The 23,034-nt window shown below is 42.1% G+C and overlaps 1 protein-coding gene and 1 pseudogene across 1 annotated transcript in view; one reads left to right on the forward strand and one right to left on the reverse strand.

The window, feature by feature from the left end:
- The window catches only part of PLCE1 (phospholipase C epsilon 1), a 261,864-nt gene that overhangs the window by 162,676 nt on the left and 76,154 nt on the right, over positions 1-23,034 (reverse strand). Inside the window, exon 2 of the mRNA XM_036265348.1 lies at positions 1,893-2,181. Coding sequence (XP_036121241.1) covers positions 1,893-2,181 — 289 coding nt within the window. The remainder of the gene's footprint in view (positions 1-1,892; positions 2,182-23,034) is intronic.
- On the forward strand, positions 12,103-13,020 carry LOC118632320 (annotated as a pseudogene).

A 23,034-nucleotide genomic window follows, 5' to 3' on the forward strand; every position in this document is an offset into this window, starting at 1 on the left:
GGGAAATGCAAACAGCAACTGAGATCAAGTTACTATCAGGGCAACAGATACACTAACCAGCAGCCTCCTTTCTTTCCACCCCAAAGGCCTATGTAAGACTGGAGGCAGCCTTGCCTTGGTCTTGGAGATGTGTCCCTTTGCAATTAATGAAGAAAAAGACAAATGGCTTTTAGTGACTTTCTTTTGTCTGAGGCCTCGAGTTCTGGGCCTAGCCTTTTGTCACATGGAATATTAACTGCCCCTCCAAACTCTTTGAATATTCAGAACTACTTCCACACTCTTTGGCACTTAGCTCTCTGCAGTCTCATACTATTCTCTGAATACCCGACTCAGGCAAATCTGGCCTCCTCATCAGGATCATAAAAAACATAAGGCAAGTAAACTGACTTGCACTTCATTAGGATCTCCCACAACCCCTACACACTGCTGGGCACAGAGTGGGTATCTCATAAGCACAGATGGTTAACTCACAGGATGAGGTCCTCACATCAACACAAGCACTGAAGCAATGCCAGCTCCATATGCCAATCTCAGCCCAACTCCCCAGGAAGAGTACTGATGGAGAGTGTGAGCTTGGTGGTCACCGGGAGCCACATCAGAGTAGAGAAATCTTTAACCCTGTGTGTGGAACTGCTTACCATCAAGGGACTATAAGCTCCATGAAGGCAGGAACTATGTTTTGTTCCGCACCTAGCACCTAACACCTAGTAGGGGCTCAAAAACACATACGATAAATGAATAAAAAATATATGAAACTAAGTTTTGCCCTTCAGTCTTATGAATTAGTGTTTCCATGTCTTTTGTTTTGTTCACTCATCGTTTCTAACCAATCCATAAAAGTTAAGGTAACTCCAGAAAACAAACCAACATGGCACCCACATGGTACACAGGGAGGTGTATTCTTCTCAGCCTGCTCAGGGTGTTTGTAGGGTGGTGTGGGGGAGGCTGAAGATCAAGGAAAAAGGCCACCGGCCTGCTAGTCATGGGTCTGGGACTTGCTGTGGAGGGACAAGAGTTGTTCTTCTTGAGAGAAATGGCTGGATGTCGGACTGAGTTCCTGGCAGCCCGCAGTCAGTGCAATGCTGCTCTATGTGGTCCTAGTCTGGTTGGAAGCTTCCTGCCAGGGAAGGCTGCCAAGCAGGTTGTGACAGCTGTGCAGTGCGCAAATCTCCAAGGTTCTTGGTGCACTGACATTTCTGACCTGCCTGCCTGCTACTCGTGGGAAGCAACTGAGAAGTTCTGATGTGGAGGGACCCCATTTTCCATTGACTTTCATTTTTCAGTAGAATGCCTAACTATCTTATCTTTTAAGATGGAAGTCATTGGAAGATGGCCTTTAGCTTTTCCAGTCAATATGAACCTACTGATTCTGTGTAGGAAGGAGAACTACAGGGTGTGCAAAAGTAGGTTTACAGTTTGTTTGTATGGAAAATAATATAGTACTTAATAAACAATAATAAGAGAATAAACTCTGTTTTGTGTACTCTCAGCTATAAACCTACTTTTGCCCCAACCTGTATATTTAATTCTGTTCCCAACCACTGTTTTCACTATGACCATACTTGTTTATGAGCATCTTATCATAGTAATTGACATTTGTCATGGACTACCATGAGAAATCACCTGTTTGAATAATAAAAAAAAAATTAAAAATAGCTTTTCAGCTATTTATTTCTTTTGAAAAAATAATATCAAAATCTTAATGCTTATTATTTGGAATGTTTACACCTTAAGTGACTTTGGTAAAGTACCGACTTTTTATATGCTCTTAAAGCAGCTACCTTTATTTAAAGTTGCTGATAAGTGAACGCAATTTTTCATCAGGAGAGGTATAATTGTTAACTTAGATTATACCTAAAGATGAAAAGTTAAAAGTAAATTTTCAGACATACCTTTTAGCATCATTCGTCCAGTAGATCCTCCAAAAGTACTGAGAAGGCCACTTCTTGCTCCTAAAGATGTGGTTGCTTCTAGGAGCGAGCCAGTGATGTACTGAGATATGGAAGTCCTCTGGAGGGTAGCACGGTACTCACAGACGGTGTCTCGGACACACTGCCTCAAGCAGGGACCAATGTTAATCCTTTCATGGGCTGTCTCAGAGGCTGGAAGCTTTGTGAAGAAATGGAGAAGAGATCCAATTGTATCTTCTGTTTCTTCTCCCCTTCTCACTGCATTGTAGATCTGCGAATAGCAAAAAGCACAGGAAGTATTAATCTAGTTTCTTAGAAAAGCAAATTAACTTGTTGACAAAATGCCAGGATGACTTATTAAGAAAGAAGGCTCAGTCGCTCTAAGCACAAACACTTTTGAGCAGTGGACTCATGTATTAACCTGAACATTCTACAGACACCATTTATTTGGGAAAGCTATGTGTAGTTATGAAATAGGCCATTCAAACAACCCTGCTATCAAACAGAGTGCTCACAAGTTGTACCAACCAAAAATATATTCAGCTCAAATTTCTCCTCCTCCTCCTCCTCAGCAGAGCAAAGCTCTTCTGCAAAGGGACGATGCCAAAACTTTCCTTTTTGTCCTTTTGGACTCTCCTAAGTGACTGTCCCAGGTCTGTCTGCCTCCAAGAACTACTGCAACCTGACATTCATAAAGAATCTTTCCTCCATACTCAAACAGAAGTGAGAATGAGAAGGAACTACTTTACATTTCTCTCTTGGTCACAATTCTTCAATCCATCAGCTTGGATCAAAATCTTTGAATCCTTTTTTCTTTTTCCTTTTTCCTCATATCCAATGAGTTGACAGATCCTGCCCATTCTTCCTGTTCTGTCTCTGTCACTACCCTGATTTCTTCTCCCCTTTATAACATGAATTTACCAAGAATTATCTCAAGAGGATTGAACTAGTAGGACAGGTTCCCAACCATAACTCCAATCCATTCCAAAGCAATCATTCAACATGCATTTATATAGGTCCTGCTCTATGCGAGGCACAGCGTTGAAAGAGGTGGGGCATGGGCAAAGAGTAACACACGCCTCTTGTACTGCAGAACTTCACAATCCAATTTAGAAGAGGAGGCCTGAAAATGATGAGGTTTGACATTACCGCAGGCAGGTTTTGGGTTTTGTCAAGATCTCTGGGAAGCCAGACACTTCTGGGTAGTGTATAAATAACAGGGAAGAAACATAACACGGGGTAAGCTAATCTAGCTTTCTGATGGCAGAATAGAGATAGACTATATTGTGTTGTATTTTTTTTATTTTTATCATGCCACCTGGAGGACCTTGGTATAACTGCCTTGTTATTTATTCATCAAATCAACAAATAATCATTATGTGTTTATATGCCAATTATGTAAATAAGATGGTTTCTCTGCTCAATAAATTCATAGCCTAGTGATAAGCAAAAGAACTCACAGTAGGGTAGAAATTGAAGTCACCCCTCTTGTGAGTGGCCAGGGAAGAGAAGATCCTTCAATGCCCTCCAGGCCATGCAAGTACCTATAGGATGCTTCACACTCCAAATTTCAACTTAACCAGGACCAACAGGCTCTCAAGAGGACTCCTATTAAGCTGTGCTAGGTTCTTAGGACCCTAGAATGTACCTAGAACACCCTGATTATTCAAACTATGCTGATCCTAACTAGTTTTCTACTCTGCTTCCCTGTGCCTACTGGTATATACTTGTCACTTGAAGGCAAAATGTGAATTCTTTGGCTTTAATTCTCTGTTATTAAATTTCTAGTGGCTATGGAGATGGTGTGCTAGGACAGAAGAGCTCAGGTTTGGTGTCAGGTATATGGGTTTGTACACCTGGCTCTACCTTGACCAACTACAGAGCTGAACATGAGCATGAGCAAGCTGACATGTTTAGAGACAGCTTCCTCTTCTATAAAATAGGGATACTAAAGCCCCTTCTTAGGGATGTTGTAGGATTCATCAAGACAATAATGTAAAGTACTCAGTCTGGTATCTGGGAATGGGGCTCATTATGATTGGGCAAGAAGAGAACGGACTCCGATATCCTCAGGAGACAGCTGTGTAACAACAGAGCCTAGTCTACAAAACTCACCGTGATGGGGTTATGCCCGTGCTCTTAAATGCCTCTGAATAATACCATCCTAACCTTATTTGGGTGTATTACGAGGGGTAGAGAGCTGCAGAGCTCAGGACATGCTTTTCTTCTCTCAGCTCCAAATTACACAGGGACTCTCCAGCACACTGTCTCACACAAGTCCTTCAGAAGTAAATGCTCTAGAAGTTCAGGGAAAAGAACCCACTGTGAGGTCTGATGGCTAAAGAAGGCTTCAGAGGAAAAACAGATGTGAGCTGTGCTTTGGAAAACAGGCACAACTCTAACTAAAGAAGCTGTGGGAGGCAACTCACATGGTAAGCAATGGTGAGTGAAAATGTATGTTTGAGCAGAGCATGGTATTTAAAGCAGAGGAGAAATTAGAAAGGTTAGCTGGGCTGATGAAGGACATTCTTGAATGTCAAACAAAGAGTAAGCCATCAGAGGTGGAAACTCTTCACTTTTTGTTTTTAGCAGAAAAATGATGCTGAAAAGGTTTTACTTTACAAGATTAATATGTTTATAGTTCTTAGTTACTAATGAGGAGACTAGTCTCTTTCTTGCCAAACTCCTCCATTGGCTCTGATGCCCTCACTCATTACGTGATGCATTCCAGTTTCCACATCACGCCTTCAGAGATTCCCAAAGTCTCATTCCCAACGTTCCTTATCCAGCTTTCCCAAAAGGTTTTCCTCAAATCATTATATCTTGAGAGGCTGCATGAAATAAGAACTCCTTGACCATGTATGCAAGTGTGAAAAACTTTAGTAAACAGTTCTCCTTTTGAAGATTTACATTGCATATTAGAACATTACGGACAACTAAAAGGGTTAGAGTGAAGAAATCTATTTTATTTTGCTTAATTGAGTTTGATTATTACTCATACTCATGTTATTTGACCATAAATTTTTTTTTAAGAACAGACTGTGAATATAGTGTTGTACCACATAATTTGCTCTAATTGAATGGCCTTTTCTTATTTTCATTTCCAATGCCAGTCCGAATGCCATCATAGATACATAAGAGAGCCCAGCAGAGACCAGTGAATCCAGAGTAGGACCACCCAGGCAACTGACAGAAACATGAGCTCAATAAATGACTGCTGTGAAGTCACTAAGTTTTGGGAGTGCTTCTTTACAAAGCAAAAGTTACCTGTTATAATGATGATGTGTTGGACAATGTGATAAGTATTTACCCTCATGGGATGTACATAAACTAACCCAAAGAGGTTGATTCATTTGGCAGATGGGGACAGAAAGTCTAGAGAGGTGGAGAAATACAGTCAACTTTACACAGCTACTAAGGGTCTGAGCCAGGAGTGACATCTAGGTTTGTCCAACTCTGTGGTCCAACTTTATCCATTGCACTAAACAGGGTCATACCCAAAGACTAAACTGGGACTCAAGAAAACATCGTTATTTGGCAAAAGATTTAAATGATGATTATATTGCTGTTGTTATTGTTTTTATTCATGATCATTCCTTTTATGGTCATCCTAAATTACTTTTGAAAATAGTCGTTATGATTAATGAATGACCAAATGTTTCCTTATATGGAGATTTATAGTTTTCAATTATAAGGTTAAAATGTATGAACTTTATCTCACTTGATTAATGTGGTACTAGAAGGTGCTGAAAACTAGACAGACTATACTGTACAATATGGGCCAATATCTTTTTTGAGATAAAATCAACATGTTACAACATAGCATCTAAGTTCGTTTGTTCGTTCGTTCATTTATTCATTCATTCAACAATAGCAACACACACTGTGTCAAGCCCAATTGCTGGGGATCCAACAGTGAGCAAGAAAGTTTCATTTTAGTGAAGGAGGTAGTAATAAATAAGTGGACCAAATAAGTTAAGTAAAAATTGCAGACTGTTATATACAGTCCAAATATATTTTGGATATACATTCCATAGGACTTGCTGAAGTTGTTGGGAATGAGGAAAGGAAAAGAGTCAAGGTTTCTACGTTTGGTCATTTAAAAAAGAAATCCTCACCTAAGGATATTTTCCCTTTTTTTTTTATTCAGACAGAGTGGGAGGGAGGGAGGGGGGGAGAGAGAGAAAGAGAGAGAGAGAGAGAGATTGAGAGAGAGAGAAACATCAATGTGAGTGAGACACTTCAAATTGGTTGCCGCAACCGAGGTACGTGCCCTTGACCAAAATCGAACTCGCAACTCTTTGGTCCACGGGCTCTAACCACTAAGCAAAACTGGCTAGGGCTACATTTGATAATTTTTAAGTTCTTAAGAGATTTAATATTTATAGAGCGCTATAGATCAATGTTGCTTACAGCGCCCCTCATGGCTCCTATATTTAACAACCACTGTGAACTATGAGTGAATTCTCTCCATGAAATTACAATACTCCAATTATGGCAGGTGCTGTGTTTGAGCAGAAAGACCTTAATATTATAAAGTACCTGCAGAAAAGCAAGGAATTCTAGGGTAACATTTATGAAAAACATTTGTAGTTCCTTGTGACTCAATAAAGGATGCCTTGTAGAAACGAGCACTGAGACATGGAGTTCAGACCCAAAACAAAATAAAATAAACATCCAAGGCTGAAGAGAAACGAGATGACTCAGATGGAGACAAAGCCAAAGACTCTGGTGCACTGAAAGGCATGAAGCAGCCAGACACACCATGTCTACAGCACTCACCCAGGAGGAGAGCTTCCTCTATAGAGCCAGAAAGGCTTTGCCTTAACTTGACTTCTACTGGGGTCAAAGAGGGTACTTGTTAAGAAGAATCAATTTTGTACTTATTCTATTTCAAATGCTATCATTCTGGGGTCAGAGTTATGGAAACGTATGATGTTCCAAGATCTGATGGCATATCTTCTGAAATACTTCAACAAGAAAAAGGTTTGTTACTTAGGTGTCCATCAACTCTTATTACTTGTAATCATTGCCATATTTATTGAGAGCTTAAAATAAAGTAGGCACTGAGACATGATTTCATTGAAACTTCAGAACAGCTCTAGGAAGAGGTCCTACTATTACCACTCCTTAAAAATAAGAAACTAATGCTCACACAGCTAGGACTCAGCATCAGACTCTCTATCTCCAAGCCAGTGCTGCTAACCACTAAACCAAATGCAGAACTCTATAGCACAACTGTCAAAGAGAGAGGTAATTATAGTAAAGATCCTTCCATCTTTCTTTGCCTACCTTCTGTCTCCTCCCTCCAGAATGTCAGCTTCATGAGAACTTTTACTTTTTCATTTATGAGACTCTAGTATCTAGAAGTGTTTGGCATTATAACTTCTCAATAAATAATTCTTAATGAGTGTCTCTATTAATAATTTTTGCCAAAAACTTGGCTAGAATCCTCTAGTTTTTTGGTTATGAATCTATTGTGTTCAACTAAACCGCAGGTGACATTGTATTGTCACCTGTATATTTTGAACATCAGATACAAAAATCACATGAAGTAGCATGAAATCTTTACAAAGAATTTAGAATAGCTGTAGCCAAATCAGGCTTTACTTGCTACTAACCAAACATGGCCTATTCTGAAAAATTTACCAATAGTTTAACATTATTCCATTATCATTTACTGATTGGCTTAGAGTTGAGGTTACTTATTCTGATCTATTCTCCACCCTGATTTTTTTTTTTTTTTAATGAAAACAGTGATTTGGAAGGATAATGGGGCTTTAAAAAACACAGCATATTGATTCATGTATTAACTCTCTTAATTCAATTTAACTCAACAAATGTTGAGTTGTGATTACAGAGACTATGATAGATGCTTGAGAAAAAAAAAAGACAAACTCTGTCCTGTGACTGAAACTCACCCCTCCGCCAGAGTTTTCTTTTCTTTAACATAAAGGGGTCGGTCAACATTATCTCCAAGGTCCCTCTTAGTGTTACCCTTTGATGACCCATACTTCCTAGCCTTGTTTAATGGGGGTGATGGAGGATATTAATTAACCTTAATTTTGATGATAATTTTGACCATCATTATTCTCTAATATAGTGTATAGTTAGGATATTCTCTGTCTCCTTCTCTCTTAATCAGTGTTTTCTTCCATGTCAGCTGTCCCTTCTCACTAGTAACTATAAATCTACTTATAATAGTACCTTTACCTTCCTCATAATGTAATTCTTAAAGTAGCCTGAGCTAGAAAAACAAATAATCACATTTATTTGAACTATGTGTTAACTGTGACTTAATAGCTGGGTAAGAATGTGGGAGCCTCCCTCAAGGAACCAAGTGTGAGAGCTGTGGTTTGGAAAACCCTTTCACTGGTCTCCTGGGCCCATTTCCTAACTTCTGGAACCTAAAAGCAGTGTTCTAGACGACTGAAGATGCTGATAGTTTGATTTCTCATGGTGTGTGTGTGTAAACAAAATGCAACAATATAAGAACTACCAAATTCCCAGAGGAGTCAACAAACACGGTGAGGCTGTTGTGGAGGGTGGTAGTTGAGGCAGTTGGAGACCTGAGTGGCAGGACTTTGGTAGCAAGCTGTCTCTTCCTCTGCTCTTGAATCCACATTCCATTCAAGTGCCTGTGTGGAGAATTCCATTCCACTGAGAATGTTCAGACCATGCACGAGACGCTGACCAAACAGAGCTCCAGAGAGCCAAAAATAAAGGTTTTTGCCAAGGCAAGGCCAATTAACTAGAGCTATGCCACCAGCCTCTATAAGAAGTAAGTCAAACCTTTATTACTGCAGGAAACAGAGGATGGCCAAGGACATTTAACAACTGAAAATGCCCTTCCACATAACTTCTTTCAATCCACATTTTAACCTTGCATTCAAATTTTGCCTCCTCCATGCAGCCTTCCTGGGGCTCCAGCAAGAAATAAACACCTTCTTTTCTAGGCTCCAATGCAAACTCTATAATGGCACTTTCTGTGAAGTATAGAGTCACTGTTTGTGCCCCCTTCAGGCTGTGAGTTTCCAGGGGAGCAAGAGGGAAGGGGGGCAGGGAGCCATGTCTTGTTCAACATTTTGTCTTCAGCTCAGAGAATACTGCTTAGCACACTGCAGGCAATTGAAGCCTTAGAGCCAGGTCTTCAAGACGTGGTCCCCAGACCAGCATCATCATCACTTGGGAACTTGTTAGAAATGCAAACTTTTGGGCCCCACCCCAGATACAATGAATCAGAACCTCTGGGGATAGGGTCCAGAAATCCATGTTGTAACAAGCCCTCCAAATGATCTTGATTCCTGCTAATGTTTGCAAACCACTACCTGAGACTTTGAGGAGAATACACTACCTTTCTTTGCACTTCTCATATTATCCATCCCACAAACACCCACATTCATATCATGTTCCTTCTAGAATGAGGGTTTCTGAGGGCAGGGGTGAAATCGTATCATCTCTCAAAGCCCCTAGCTCAGAATCCAGCACAGGGCACACTCAATAAATGCTAGCCAAATGAAGGGGCATCTCTCGCAGACATTACCTGTGGCTGTGAATGTAACAGGCCTTTCTGAAATGATGCTTCTGGCTTAATATTTCCAAAGATGAATCATGTCTGAGATACTAATTCTAATGGGAATTACCATACAGATGAATCATTTCGCAATGAGAAAACCTGGCTGCCAAGGAAGCCTCTTGAAAAGAAAAAATCAAATCAGGACAAATGGATTATGTTGCAAGGCTTGTGATGTCAGGCCATGAATTAGGCCAACAGAAGGGATTTAATGGCCTGAACTACCAGGCTCCCTGCAGCTCTCAGGAGCAACGGGTCAATTAATGAATCACATGGGAACAAAGTCCCTGCAAGACAAAAACAAACTTCCACAAATCTCCTGGATTGTGATGCCCTGGCTCAGAGGCTCAGGGGCAGCATTCTTGCTAAGCTGTGTACATGTGAAGCTGTGAGGGACAGAAAGTTCCTGAAATCCTAGGCTCTAGGCTACTGTGTGTACACAACAGGTGGAGGGGACCTAGGCCAACCTATAGAGCCAGGCTGTGTGCTTCCTATGCCCCAACTGAATTCCCACTCACTTTGTCCAGGCTGCTAGCCTTCCTCCTGCCATCTATCTTCAGAGGCCCCTTTCTGCCTGGGTCATCACTTCTGGACCCAGTGATGTATGTCCTTCCTCTACTCTTTGCCTGAAGACTATCTGAGGCTGACCTCCAGAAACACTGCTCTGAGCACCAGGGGTGGGCAGCAGAGCAGAGGCTGTAGTGGAGAGAACAGAGCCTAGTTTTTGCGTCACACTGATCATGTTGGACTCTTAGTGCCACCATCTAGAAGCAGTGGGAAAGCAACTTGTGTTTCTTTAACAGAGATTATCACAGTGTTGTTATAAGCCAGGATTCAGTAGGATAAGATAGCTGTGAGTTCTTTGTCTCTAGCTACATAGCCCGTGAGTAACCAAGTGGTCATACTAGCATCAGTGCTTGGATCTTTAGAGCCAGGCCTGCTTGCCTGCTGGAGCTGAGACAACTAGACAACTTGCCACTCTAGAGGGCCAGCATCCCCACCCTGACCTCCCTGGTTATTCACTGGTGTTCCAAGGTGGTGGAGCCTCTCCTATGCTCAGGAGTGTTTGCCCAGCCTCCCGCATGTAAACTCATTAGAAGATGCCTGAGTATTTTCTAGTCCACAGCTCTACAAACAGCCACATTCTGAATTTAGTTTCGAGCTACTGCACCCACTATACTATAAGTGCAAAGTCTTAGCAAGGTGCTTGGTATGTACGTGGCACTGAATAAATGGGACCTTATTAATCCTCTTGGTTAATATTAAAGTTATAGCATGAATCCCCTCTCTCACCCCTTTCTCTCATTTCTCTGCTCTCTTCTTTCTCTCCAGGTTGCTCCTGGAGGTGTTTTCTCCAAACTTCTCTGGGTCCCCATCGTTTCTTCACTCTCAAATTTTTTATTCCTCCCCACTTTCATATCCCTCGTTTTGTTTTCCTTTTACTCTCATCCCATTTTTTCTTGCTCTATCCTGATCTTCCTATTTTCCTCACTCTCTTTCTTCATCTCCCCTTTACTCCCACTGTCCATTTCTCTTCTCTGCCCCTCATTTCTTCTCATTCCATTTGGATCAGGATCCTCTGAGCTTCAGTTCCAGGGCAGAGGAAGAGGGTAGAACTAAGAGAGGGGTGTGACTAATAGGGTCTGCAAGTGGAGACCCTCCTGGAATTGTTAGCAGACAGTTGTTGGTCATTATTGAACGTGCTCTATTTCTACTGGAAAACTGCAGTGACTTAATTCTTGTAAGTCTTTCCTCTGATGGGAGCCAAGTGAATCACCAGAGAGGAGCTAGGGACATTCTTTCCCCAAACCCCCAAGGAACAGGAACTCAGAAGTTGAGCCAACACTGGACCCGATGTAAGTTAGCTTCTGGCCTTGACTAAGTTCCATGCTACAAGTTTGATGGCACTCACCTCAGAGTCTCGTGCTAACAATAAGATTTGAGAGCTGTTTAGAACAAGCAGTACAGACTCCCGGGTTTCATCCAAGGGTAGAACCAGGCTTCACAAGTAGTTAATGAACATATGTCAGGCAGAGCAAACCAAAGAGGTAGCGATGGGTGAACAGAGACCACCAGGTTTCCTGGAGCCAGACTGGTCATAGCTCAGACAGGCCAGGAGGACATGGAACCTGGGAAAGGAACTGCTGGGTCTAGAAGGGAAAGGCAGCAGGGACCTGGACACAATTGAGTAGCTGAGGAGGGGTACAGAGTAGGAGTACAGCTCAGCTTGGTGGGGATATCCTGGGGCCCACATCCAGAGAAGGGCAGCCTCTGGGAGGGCTGAAGTAACAACCAGGCCCCAGGCGGGGTGCTCATCCAGGGGAGTCCTCTCAGAAGGCTGCACTGGCATCCAACACAGGCACAGACAAAGTCTCTGGCTGCACTTTAATTTCTGAAGGAGAAGAAATCTATGCCTACAAATGTCTTCCTTGTTTGGACTCCATTCATTCATTCACTCAACAAATATTTACTGAATGTCTACTTTGTGCCAGAAAGCTGTCAGACTCTGGAGACAAAACAATGAATGAAACAATTTTTGTCCTCAAGAAAGTTACCCAACTTTTTTCCCCACCAGAGTTGTGCTAGGCCTGCAGGTCTGTGGCAGTCTGTGGACGCGGGTGTCTGTTCCACAGGATGGGGTTTGTTAAAGTTGTCAAAAATAAGGCCTACTTCAAGAGATACCAAGTGAAATTTCAAAGATGACGAGAGGGTAAAACTGATTACTATGTCCAGAAACGCTTGGAAATCAAGGATAAAAATAAATACAACACACCTAAATACAAGATGATAGTTCGTGTAACCAACAGAGATATCATTTGTCAGATTGCTTATGCCCGTATAGAAGGAGATATGATAGTTTGTGCAGCTTATGCTCATGAACTCCCAAAATATGATGTGAAGGTTGGCCTAACAAATTATGCTGCAGCATATTGTACTGGCCTGCTGCTGGCCCGTAGGCTTCTCAATAGGTTTGGCATGGACAAGATTTATGAAGGCCAGGTGGAGGTGACTGGCGATGAATACAATGTGGAAATCATTGATGGTCAACCTGGTGCCTTCACCTGCTATTTGGATGCAGGGCTTGCCAAAACTACTACTGGAAATAAAGTGTTTGGGGCCCTGAAGGGAGCTGTGGATGGAGGCTTATCTATCCCTTATAGTACCAAACAATTCCCCGGTTATGATTCAGAAAGCAAGGAATTCAACGCAGAAGTACATCAGAAGCACATCATGGGTCAGAATGTTGCAGATTATATGCGTTATCTAATGGAAAAAGATGACGATGCTTACTAGAAACAATTCTCTCAATACATAAAGAACAACGTAACTCCAGACATGATGGAGGAGATGTATAAGAAAGCTCATGCTGCCATACGAGAGAATCTAGTCTATGAGAAGAAGCCTAAGAAAGAAGTTAAAAAGAAGAGGTGGAACCATCCCAAAATGTCTCTTGCCCAGAAGAAAGATCGGGTAGCTCAGAAGAAAGCAAGCTTCCTTAAAGCTCAGGAAAGGGCTGCGGAGAGCTAATAAACCAAACCATAATTTTCTATGAAGATTTTTCAAATAGACAATAAACTTATTGAACGAGCAAAAAAAAGAAAGTTACCTAGTGTCGGGGAAGTAGGCAAGAAAATGGGCAATTCTATAACAGCATGCCAGCCTGTAATGGTGTGAGCACAAGGCTTCAGGAACACAGAGGATGGTCTTAGAAGGCTATGGAAGGCTTCTCGGAGGTAACATCTAGACATAACCTAAGACAGTAAGAGTTGTCAATAGTGAGGGTAGAGTAAGATAAGAGAGAAGAAAATGTTTTAATCAGCGGCAACAGCATGCTCAAAGTGGCTTCCCTATGATTGGAGCTGAGAGCATGAACAATGAATCTGGGAAGATAAGCAAGGTCCTTCTGAGTCCTTAAAGTGGAAGCAATGCTAGCTCAGAACTATTTCCTTTCATGAATATTTTCTAAGCTAACTACCATGGAAATACCTTCAACAAGAAAAAAAAGAAAGACAAATGGTTCACAGCTGGAGGACTGTGTATTCTATGACTGGAGACACTCATCGCCCTTCTAGGACTATCATTCTATTTACTGAGGCTGCAACATCAAATAAGTCTCAGTCTTAGCTCTTAAAGCATGAATGGGACAGAGATGATCACTTCTATGCTTTCTCATAACTTGATGGTTGCATTGTTATTAACAAAAACGAATACAAAGGGACAAAGTATCCAACATCACCTACCAAACTGGAATAGGAGACCGACCTCACTCATACCCACAGTGTAACAATAACAGAAACATCCCAGAGGTGGGTGGCAATTTAGGACTGTCTAGTTGGAGGGATAGAGCCTGAAGGAGATGGGAGGGCTACAAAGAAAATATTCCCTTCCTTTCTACCTTTGGAACCTTCAAGAAGGTTCTAAAATCCTGGGGACTGCAAAAAATATGAACAGATATTAGAAGAATTGCACTCAAGTTCATGGCAAGGACTCAGAGACTCTGTCCCTTCACAGAATATGTCTGTTCTGTTATGGTGCTCTCAGCTATGTGTGTGTATGAGCACATATATTCAAAGCTAAAATGATGTTGAGAGATTGAACGTCAAAATAACTTGTTCAGAGGGCTCAGCGGTGTGGGAAAGTTACCACTATCTACCCCACCTGTGCCTACCCTGTAGTCGGAGAAGGAAGATATAGTTATCCTGAGCTCCATTCCAGAGAACTCCATGGATACCATTTTAAAAAAGAAACAATCCAGCCCTGGCCAGTGTGGCTCAGTTGGAGTGTCGTACCATACATAGAAATGCAGTGGGTTTGATTTCCGGTCAGGTCATGTGCCTGGGCTGTGGGTTCAATACTTGGTCGGGTGAGTGCAGGAGGCAACTGATCAGTGTTTCTCTCTTACATCAATGTTTTTCTCTCTCTCTCTAAAAAAAAATTAAAAACAACAACCCCCCCCCCCCAAAAAAAAACTAAAGCTGATCAAAATCGAGGGCTATGGTCATATTAAAAAAAAAAAATGCTTCCGATTTACATTTCAAAAGTAAGGCATTTTAGCCCTTACATCTTGTCATTTAAAAAACCTGTTGTCTCTACTAAGCTTAAGGTTTTTCTTGACTATCAAAACAAAGAGTTCTTTTGTTGACAGTAACAGGCGACAGTGTTTTGGTAAAAAGGTTATATACAGAATAATGGTATGAAGCTCTATTGTGTAAAAAGTAGACTTAAGAGCTTTCCCTGTCTCCAGATTCTCTGGGTTTCTTGTAACAATCTAAAAGACTGTTGTCCTTCACTTTGTGAGAACCCTAAACAATTGGCTGCAGTCATTATTTTCTAAGAGCTTATAAAGGGACACTATGCAGATGCGACTACACATAATTAAAGGTAATGTCAACAATAGTGTATATACTAACTACAACTGCAACCAACCCCACAGGGATCAACCACAAGGATTTTCTCTCCTTTGTACCCTCATGATCCAGTGTCCCATGATATGTTTCACTGCGTACAGTTGGAACGCATAAAATATTCCTTGGACTGATTTCAGCTGGCTCTTGGCATCTGCATGCACTGGACATTACCAGTAATGTCAAAGGCAGAGGGGCAAATGAAGATGATGCAGCCAGCATTTGGCATATGAGTCCATGGCTGGGTGGGCTAGAGGTGGGGTGGGGTCACTGAGGCTCACTTCCAGCAGAGCAGGTAAGATCCAAAGGAGACACAGTGAATGTGGTTCTGAGCTGAAAGGAGAGAACTTCTGAGGGGACCATACCTCTGTATAAATCCCAGTAATTTCTGCAGCTGCTTTGGACATTAATAGGTGCCTTTTCAAATCCTAGAAGAAAATGTAGGCAACAAAATTTCATAAATCACATGCAGCAGAGTTTTCACTGATACAATGCCTAAGGCAAGAGAAACAAAGGAAAAAATGAACACATGGGACTACATCAAACTTAAAAGCTTTTGCACAGCAAAAGAAGCCACCATCAAAATGGAAAGGGCACCCCTATATGGGAGAGCATAATTTCCAAAGATACATCAGATAAGAGGTTAATTTCCAAAATATATAGAGTACTCATACAACTCAACAAAAGAAAGACAAAGAACACAATTAAAAAATAGGCAGAGGACTTAAATAGACACCTCTCCAAACAGGACACACAAATGGACAAGAGACATATGAAAAAATGCTCAATGTCACTAATCATCAGAGAGATGCAAATTAAAACAACAATGAGGTATCACCTCACACCTGCCAGAATGGCTATCATCAACAAATCATCAAACAAAAAGCGCTGGTGAGGGTGTGGAGAAAAGGGGACTCCAGTATACTGCTGGTGGGAATGCAGACTGGTGCAGCCACTGTGGAAAACAATATGGTGTTTCCTCAAAAAATTAAAAATTGAATTGCCATTTGACCCAGTGATCTCACTTCTAGGAATATACCCTAAGAAGCCTGAAACATCAATTAGAAAGAATATATTTACCCCTATGTTCATAGCAGCACTATTTACAATAGCTAAGATCTGGAAACAGCCCAAGTGTCCATCAATAGATGAGTGGATAAAAAAGCTGTGGTGTGTACACACACACACACACACACACACACACACACTGGAATACTATGCAGCTGTAAGAAAGAGAGATCTCTTATCCTTTGAAACGACATGGAGCGACCTCGAGAGTATTATCCTAAGAGAAACAAGCCAATCAAAGAAAGACAAATACCACATGATCTCACTTATTTGTGGAATGTAATGAACAAAACAAGCTGATGAACAAAATAGACCCAGAGACAGAGAAGTAGGGTACAGACTGACAAACCTCTGAAAAGGGGCTGGGGATGGGAAGAGATAAACCACAGAACTTATATGCATGTTTGTGCAACCATGGGCATAGACAACAATGCTGGGGGGTGGGGGCAGGATCAGGAGAAGGGTCTCAATGGGGAAAAGAAGAAACATCTGTAACAACACCAACAAAAAAATAGGTGCCTTTTCAGAAGCAAAGAGGGTTCAGCCACAGGATTCTATCATTCATGGCCCAAAAGTCAGGCCACATTTTGTTCAGTTAGAAGCTCATTCCACATGTTCTTTCTTCTCTCAGAATCCTTTACCCCCCCCCCCCTTCAGACCCCCAACCCTGTGTGACGGAGAGGGGAAAGGAGCTCCGTTTGCTGTGTTTATGACAGAGGAGAAGGAGCACATGTGGGGACCTGGCATGGAGCCATATTGATGAACAGAGACCACAGATGACCCTCTCAACTCTTATTTGTGATCTGGTAATGACCTTGACATGCTACAAAATAGGATGCAGAGACATTAGGAATGGAGAGGAAAGAGGCTCTGGCAAACAGGCTCTAGGAAGTTGGGGTGCAGGAATGATATCAGGAGGTCTCTTTCTTTCATTTTGATGCCTGCCCTCTAAATTACTCCTTTTCAATTCTTCCCCTGCAGCCTTGAAGAAGCAATCTCTTTTTCTGTTGTTGTTAATCCTCATTTGAGGATATTTTTCCATTGATTTTTGAGAGAGAGAGAGAGAGAGAGAGAGAGAGATTCGTTATCTCCCACACACACCCCAACTGGGGCTGAGATCGAACCTGCAACTCAGGTACATGCCCTTGACTGGGAATCAAACCTGCAACCCTTCTAGGTGTGGGCTGACACTAACCATTGAGCAACGCCAGTCAGGTCCAAAAGCAATCTCTTTTAGGAAGTAGAACATATTCTGTGTGAGGAAGAAGGGTATGAGTGTCCCTGGCTGGGCAGATTCTGGTTTCCATCATTCCCTTCCGACAGCTTTCATCATCAGCCTTTCCACTTTTTGCCCTAGACACATTCTTAAGAATTCTTGAGACAGACGTGGCAACCTTTTCCTATCAAAGCCACAATCCTTTCCCTACTTGCAAAATCAGAGGCCACATACAAAAAGTTAAAAAAATCACAATATTATTCTCAGAAGGCACACAGAAAATAAGAAAAGCTAAGTGCTTTATGTATAGCTAATAAGAGGATAAATGAGATTCGCGCGTGAGTTGTGTCTGGGTAGGAGATGAATTTGACAAGAGAATCACAGAAAAATAAAATGTTGAAGAGAGGGATAGAAAAAGGGAGGCAGGGGCAGGAGGAAGAGAAGCGAGACAATGTGTCTGGAGACACCCACAGTTTGCCCTGGTTGTGGACATCAGGACAAGTATCGCTCTACCCTATAAAGTGCTTGCCGATTAATCAATGACTTACCCTGCTTCATCAAGTGTTTCTCACATGACCAGGGATGGTTGGAAAGGCAGGGCAGGCAACAGGAAAAGTTGACTAACAGATGAGACCAGAGATAATAAGTGAGAAGAGAGAGGTTAGGGCAACTGGAAGCAAACTGATTTCACTGGGGTGTGAGCAGCTACTGTATGCCTGGAACCATGCAAAGGCAAAAAAAATTAGAATAGACAGTGTACCACAGAATTAACATATTGTGTGGCCTGGGGATGAAGAAATAAGGAAAGAACAGCTGTACTGTGAAATCTTGATTATCTGGGGTAATGTGGAGATTATAATACTAAGCAAAGCTACCTACAAGAGAGGTGCTATGAGGCTTGGTGTAAAAATCCAAGTGTGACAGGAAGTTGGAATAGGGAGAGATTATGGAAAAATGTTCACAAATGAGCTCAGCCCAGAGATGGACAAAGCTGGGCTGGGGGGGCGGAAGGTCAAGGGGAGAGTGTGTTCATGGGGATGATAAGTCACAGACACTGTAGTGCAGATTTGCATGTCCCTCCCTCCTCTGCCCTTGTAGCCATATTATTGTCTGTCCTCGTGTGTCCCAGTGGAAAGGGAGAGAAAGGCTGGGAAACCCTAATTGCTGCTACTTTAGAGAAAGTGAGGGGGTCATGTGAGAACAGGCTTTTCCCCCTGCTTTGAAGAGTTAACCTTAGAGTCAAAATGTCCTGAGCATTCTAAGCTTGGGGAGTCCCCCTGGGGCTGGGATTTTGCTAACATGACAAAGAATTTATGGTTCTAAGACAGGTCCTGTGCAGGCTTTCAGTTCCCCCAGGTCGTAGTGATGTTTCTTCTGGTGGCTGCTTCCCAGTGACCAGGTCAAGGGGCCAAGTGTGGTGGCAGGTCCTGTGGTGTGTCCATCACACACCAGGTGAGATGCAGGGAACAGAGTGGTGCTCCAGACAACATTCTCACAATTTCTTTTAAATAGACCCAGAGAGATATGCATTCACACACACACATACCTGTGCAGTGAGAAGACCAAACAGAGCCTTCTTACGCCTTGCTTGGACTCAGTTACCTTCCCTGGTGCCCACGCCACTCATTTGGATGCCTCAGCATGATCATGAGAGCACCTCAATAACCTTTGCCTTTCCATTGTTCTGGCCTCATCCTCAGGAATTACCCTACATGAACCCATCACTCCTGCCAAATTGAGCTGCTTACCATCCACCCCTCAGCACACCCAAGCCTTCCTGCCCTATGGTCACATCCTTCCCTAACCATCTCGCATGCCTTCACCCTCACATTCCTGCCAGACTCCTACCCACTCCTTAAGGCAGTCTTAACATCACTACTCAACTAGCGGAATGACCATGGGCAGTTACCTTCTCTGTGCCTCTGTTTCACTCTGGTAACGTGTAGATAAGATTATTAAATGAATGAATACATGTAAAGCACTTAGCAGTGCCTGGGGCACCATGAGTTCTGTGAAACTCTTGTCTTTTTCTCACCCACTGGATGTCCCAGGACAGCTGCATGGCTTTGGGCCCATGTTTCCCACTGAACAGTCAGGCGTTATCTGGACTACAGGTGATAACTAAATACTTTCAAGCTGCTGTCCCCATTTTAAGCTGTCAATTTTGAAAGGAACAGGTATACAGCACTGAGTTTCTTTTCTGTGGTTTCTAATTCACGTACTCAGTGTTAAGTCCTCTCAGTGAAAGATATCTCTGGCTTTTTGAAAAAAAGATAGCAGCTTTACTGAGATAGAATTCCCAAGCCATCCAGTGAATGGTTTTGTGCTACATTCACAGGGTTGTGCAATCATCGCCACAACTAATGTTAGATCATTCTCATCATTCCAAAAAGAAGCCCTGTACCCATTAGCAGTCACACCCATTTCCCCCCCAACCTCCTGGGCCTAGACAACCATGAATTTAATTTGCATTTCTATAGACTTGCCTGTCTTGGACATTTCACACAATCCCCTGGCTTTTTAAAGAGACCAGCTCTTCTTTCACTCATCATTAATCTATTACCCGCAAAATACCCAGCCTAGGACCAGGCACAAAGTAGGCACTTTAAATGTTGTTGCATGAAAACCTAAACATGGGTTCAATCAAGCTAAACATATCTTTTGTTTTTCCCCTCCACATTTCATCCTGGGACCTTGTTGGGCTAAAGCAAGATCCGGAAACAGATCAGGAGCAGAGCTGTTGAGCTCTTGCTTTTTCTGAGATGCAGAAAAGCTCTGAGCCTGCTCAAAGTAAAATTCCAGTGCAGGGGTGCTCCAACCTGGCTGTTCCTTACTGTGACCTGGGGGACGAAGAGTCCTGAGCCATGAGCCCTCCTGCTCCCCACCCCATCCCCACAGTTCTGATTTATTAGTCTTGGGTGGAGCCCATCAATATCTTTTAAGTGTTTCTCATTTTAAATATGATTCGATGAATAGCCAGGGTTGAGAACTCTTGATCCAATGAAAACAACCATTCTAAGCAAGAATGATTTGTTGAATTCCATCCATGCCCAGAACGATACACAGCCAAAGTTTTCAACTCTTTCTTCAGGGAAACGAATCTCTGAATTTTAATGAAAGCAATAAAATAAAATAAAAACCCCACGAGTTTCATTTCACAAAAAATTTCTTTACAGTCAACACTACTATAAGACTGAACCATATGAAATTGCTGATATTGGACTCTTTTTTAGCAATAAAGGAAAATTTCATATCATTCAACCTAATTGAATATATTTATTTCTTGAAATAAAAGATTCATCATTTTCAGTCTATACCACCATTTTTCTAATCCACCTATTCATCTTTGTGCTTCACACGCTTTTAAAAAATAACATTTCAAGCCTTATTAAATACACATTTCTAGGAGAGTATGGACAATAAATTAGCCATTAAGAAAGATAAAAGCATGAAAATTCACGAACAGATAAAATAAACACTAAGTTTATGAACACCCTTCACTTTTCCCCATGCATTATTTCTGGAAAGCATGCCATAAAGTACCTTGTCATAAAATAAGTTATATTTTCCCATAGGAAAAATTTTAGAATTAGGGATTGTGTTCCTGACTAGACATCCTATAAATCAGAGATATGATCAACAACAGGTCATGAAAGCAAAGCTGCAACAGCTATAAACCCTATAAACTTTTAAAATAATAAATTTGCTATCCAAGTCCCATAAAATGCCCAAATTACACTTTGCCTATTGATCCTCATACTGTCATTTCGAAAAGTAATTTGGAGTACTAAATTATCAAAGCTGAAAAAGTGTACATTCTCTAATCTACTTCTAGTGATCTTTCCTAAAGGAAAACTGGTTCTGTTTCTTTCTCCCCTGATGGGACTCGGTATAACTGTCTTTGTCCAAACCTGAGACCCTGCCCACTCCCACTTCTGATTGGCAGTTCCCTCAGGGCTCTCCCCCATCCCTCTGCCTCCTCATCTGAGGCTCTGTTCCTGTTACCCACAAGATGTGTGCTGCTGGGCCCAGGTTCTGAGGCCAATCCTGCTCCGAGTCAGGAGGAATTTAAGGAGCTTTAGTTCTCTGGTGCAGGCTCCACAGTGTCTAGTCAACTGCATTTCTGCTTTCATTTCCATCTCAGGCGGGGAAGTGGGGCTTCCACCTCCTTCCTGTGACTAGTACTGCTTGTATCTCAGTCTTTCTGAGCCTGGTGGCTGGCCAGACTCCTTCCTCGCCCCACTTCTGCCTAACGAGGGGTTGAAGTCCTTTCCTTGAGTCCCACCCTGTAGCTACAAGGAATCTTCTACCTATTGCCACACTTTTCTAATGCCAAACTCCTCTCTGGTGTTTCATGAATGAATGAACTCCTGGATTTCTCCATTTCTGTGCACAACTGAACAGCTACTGCTGCCTCCTGGTGGGTCCCTCTGAGCCAGCTGACCCCTTGGACTGTTGGTCACCATGACTTCTTAGTGAAAACCATGTGCTTTGAACACCAACTGGGCCTGCCTGGCTACACCCAGCATGTGCTTATCCTTGGAAGGGTCTCCAGGCCTCCTCCCTTTCTCTGTTCCCTTTTCTTTACCACACTGATTAAGGCCTTACAAGCTCCAGGCACAACTCTCTTACCAAAACCTTCCCTACTAATTAACCTCCAGACTTTCTCTTCCTTGGCTCCCCATCTCTCTGGTGTCTCATGCGCTGCACAGGGGAGTGGGCATTTGGGAACACATCAGCACATGATTCTAGAACAGTGGTTCTCAACCAGAGGTGATCTTGCTTTCCGGGGGACAACTGGCAATGTGTGGAGGCATTTTTGGTTGTCACAATTGAGGGCATGCTATTGGCATCTGCTGGTTAGAGGCCAACAATGCTGTTAAACATCCTGCAATGCACTGGGCAGCTCCTGTAACAGAGAATTATCCAACTACAAATTGCATGAGGTTGAGAAACACTGTTCCAGAGAAATCAAAGAAGTCTTCTGCGGCACAACAAACTAAATCAAACTGAACATTACCAACTGAGAAGGATAATGTTTCTGTTTCCAGTAAAAAAAAACAACACACCTTTTCCCTTCCAATGATCACATTTCATGCTCATAGTAAAAATATTAGAAAATAAAGCAAATGATACCATTATCACTGTACGTTTTATACAGTTGTGATTGTATTCTATTTCTGTTATATTACATGATAATCATCTTCTCTCTATATTACTAAAAGGCATCACTTTCATTGTTATGTAAGATTCATCCCCATGATCAAACCACAGTGTGCCCTTGCCAGGTGGCTCGGTTGGTTGGAGCATCATCTCATATACCAAAAGGTTGCAGTTTTGATCCTTAGCCGGGGTGTATGCAAGAGGCAACCGACTGTTCTCTTTCTCTTTCTCTTTCACAAATCAATAAACATATCTTGGGTAAGGATTAAAACAAAAACAAAAAACTCACAGTATAATGAACTCTTCTCTTATTAGTGTAAATTTAAGTTGTTTCCAGGTTTTCACTATTATAAAAGCTGTTGTGAATACATATCTGTAGACGAAACTCTTTCTGCAAGGGTGATTATCTCCTGGGTGAATCCTAGAGAAGGTCTATACTCCCGACATAATTTGTGAAAGGCAAATAGGATTTGTCAAAGGATTCTATGTGACATCAAAACCTATGTGAAAATTTCCCCTGGACCCCAGCTCTGTTCTGGTCTAAAAACACACTCCAAACCTGCAACTTACAGTGTCTCCATTTGAGGAACATCAAAGGAGCCAGAAAAAAAATTCCTCTCCGAACTTTCTGAATAGAGCAATGCAGTGGATCATGAGAACAAGAAGGGAAGGGTTTGTGATTTTTGGCACAGAGACATA

The sequence above is a fragment of the Molossus molossus genome, unplaced genomic scaffold, assembly GCF_014108415.1.
Source record: "Molossus molossus isolate mMolMol1 unplaced genomic scaffold, mMolMol1.p scaffold_m16_p_17, whole genome shotgun sequence".
NCBI classification, from domain to species: Eukaryota; Metazoa; Chordata; class Mammalia; order Chiroptera; family Molossidae; genus Molossus; species Molossus molossus.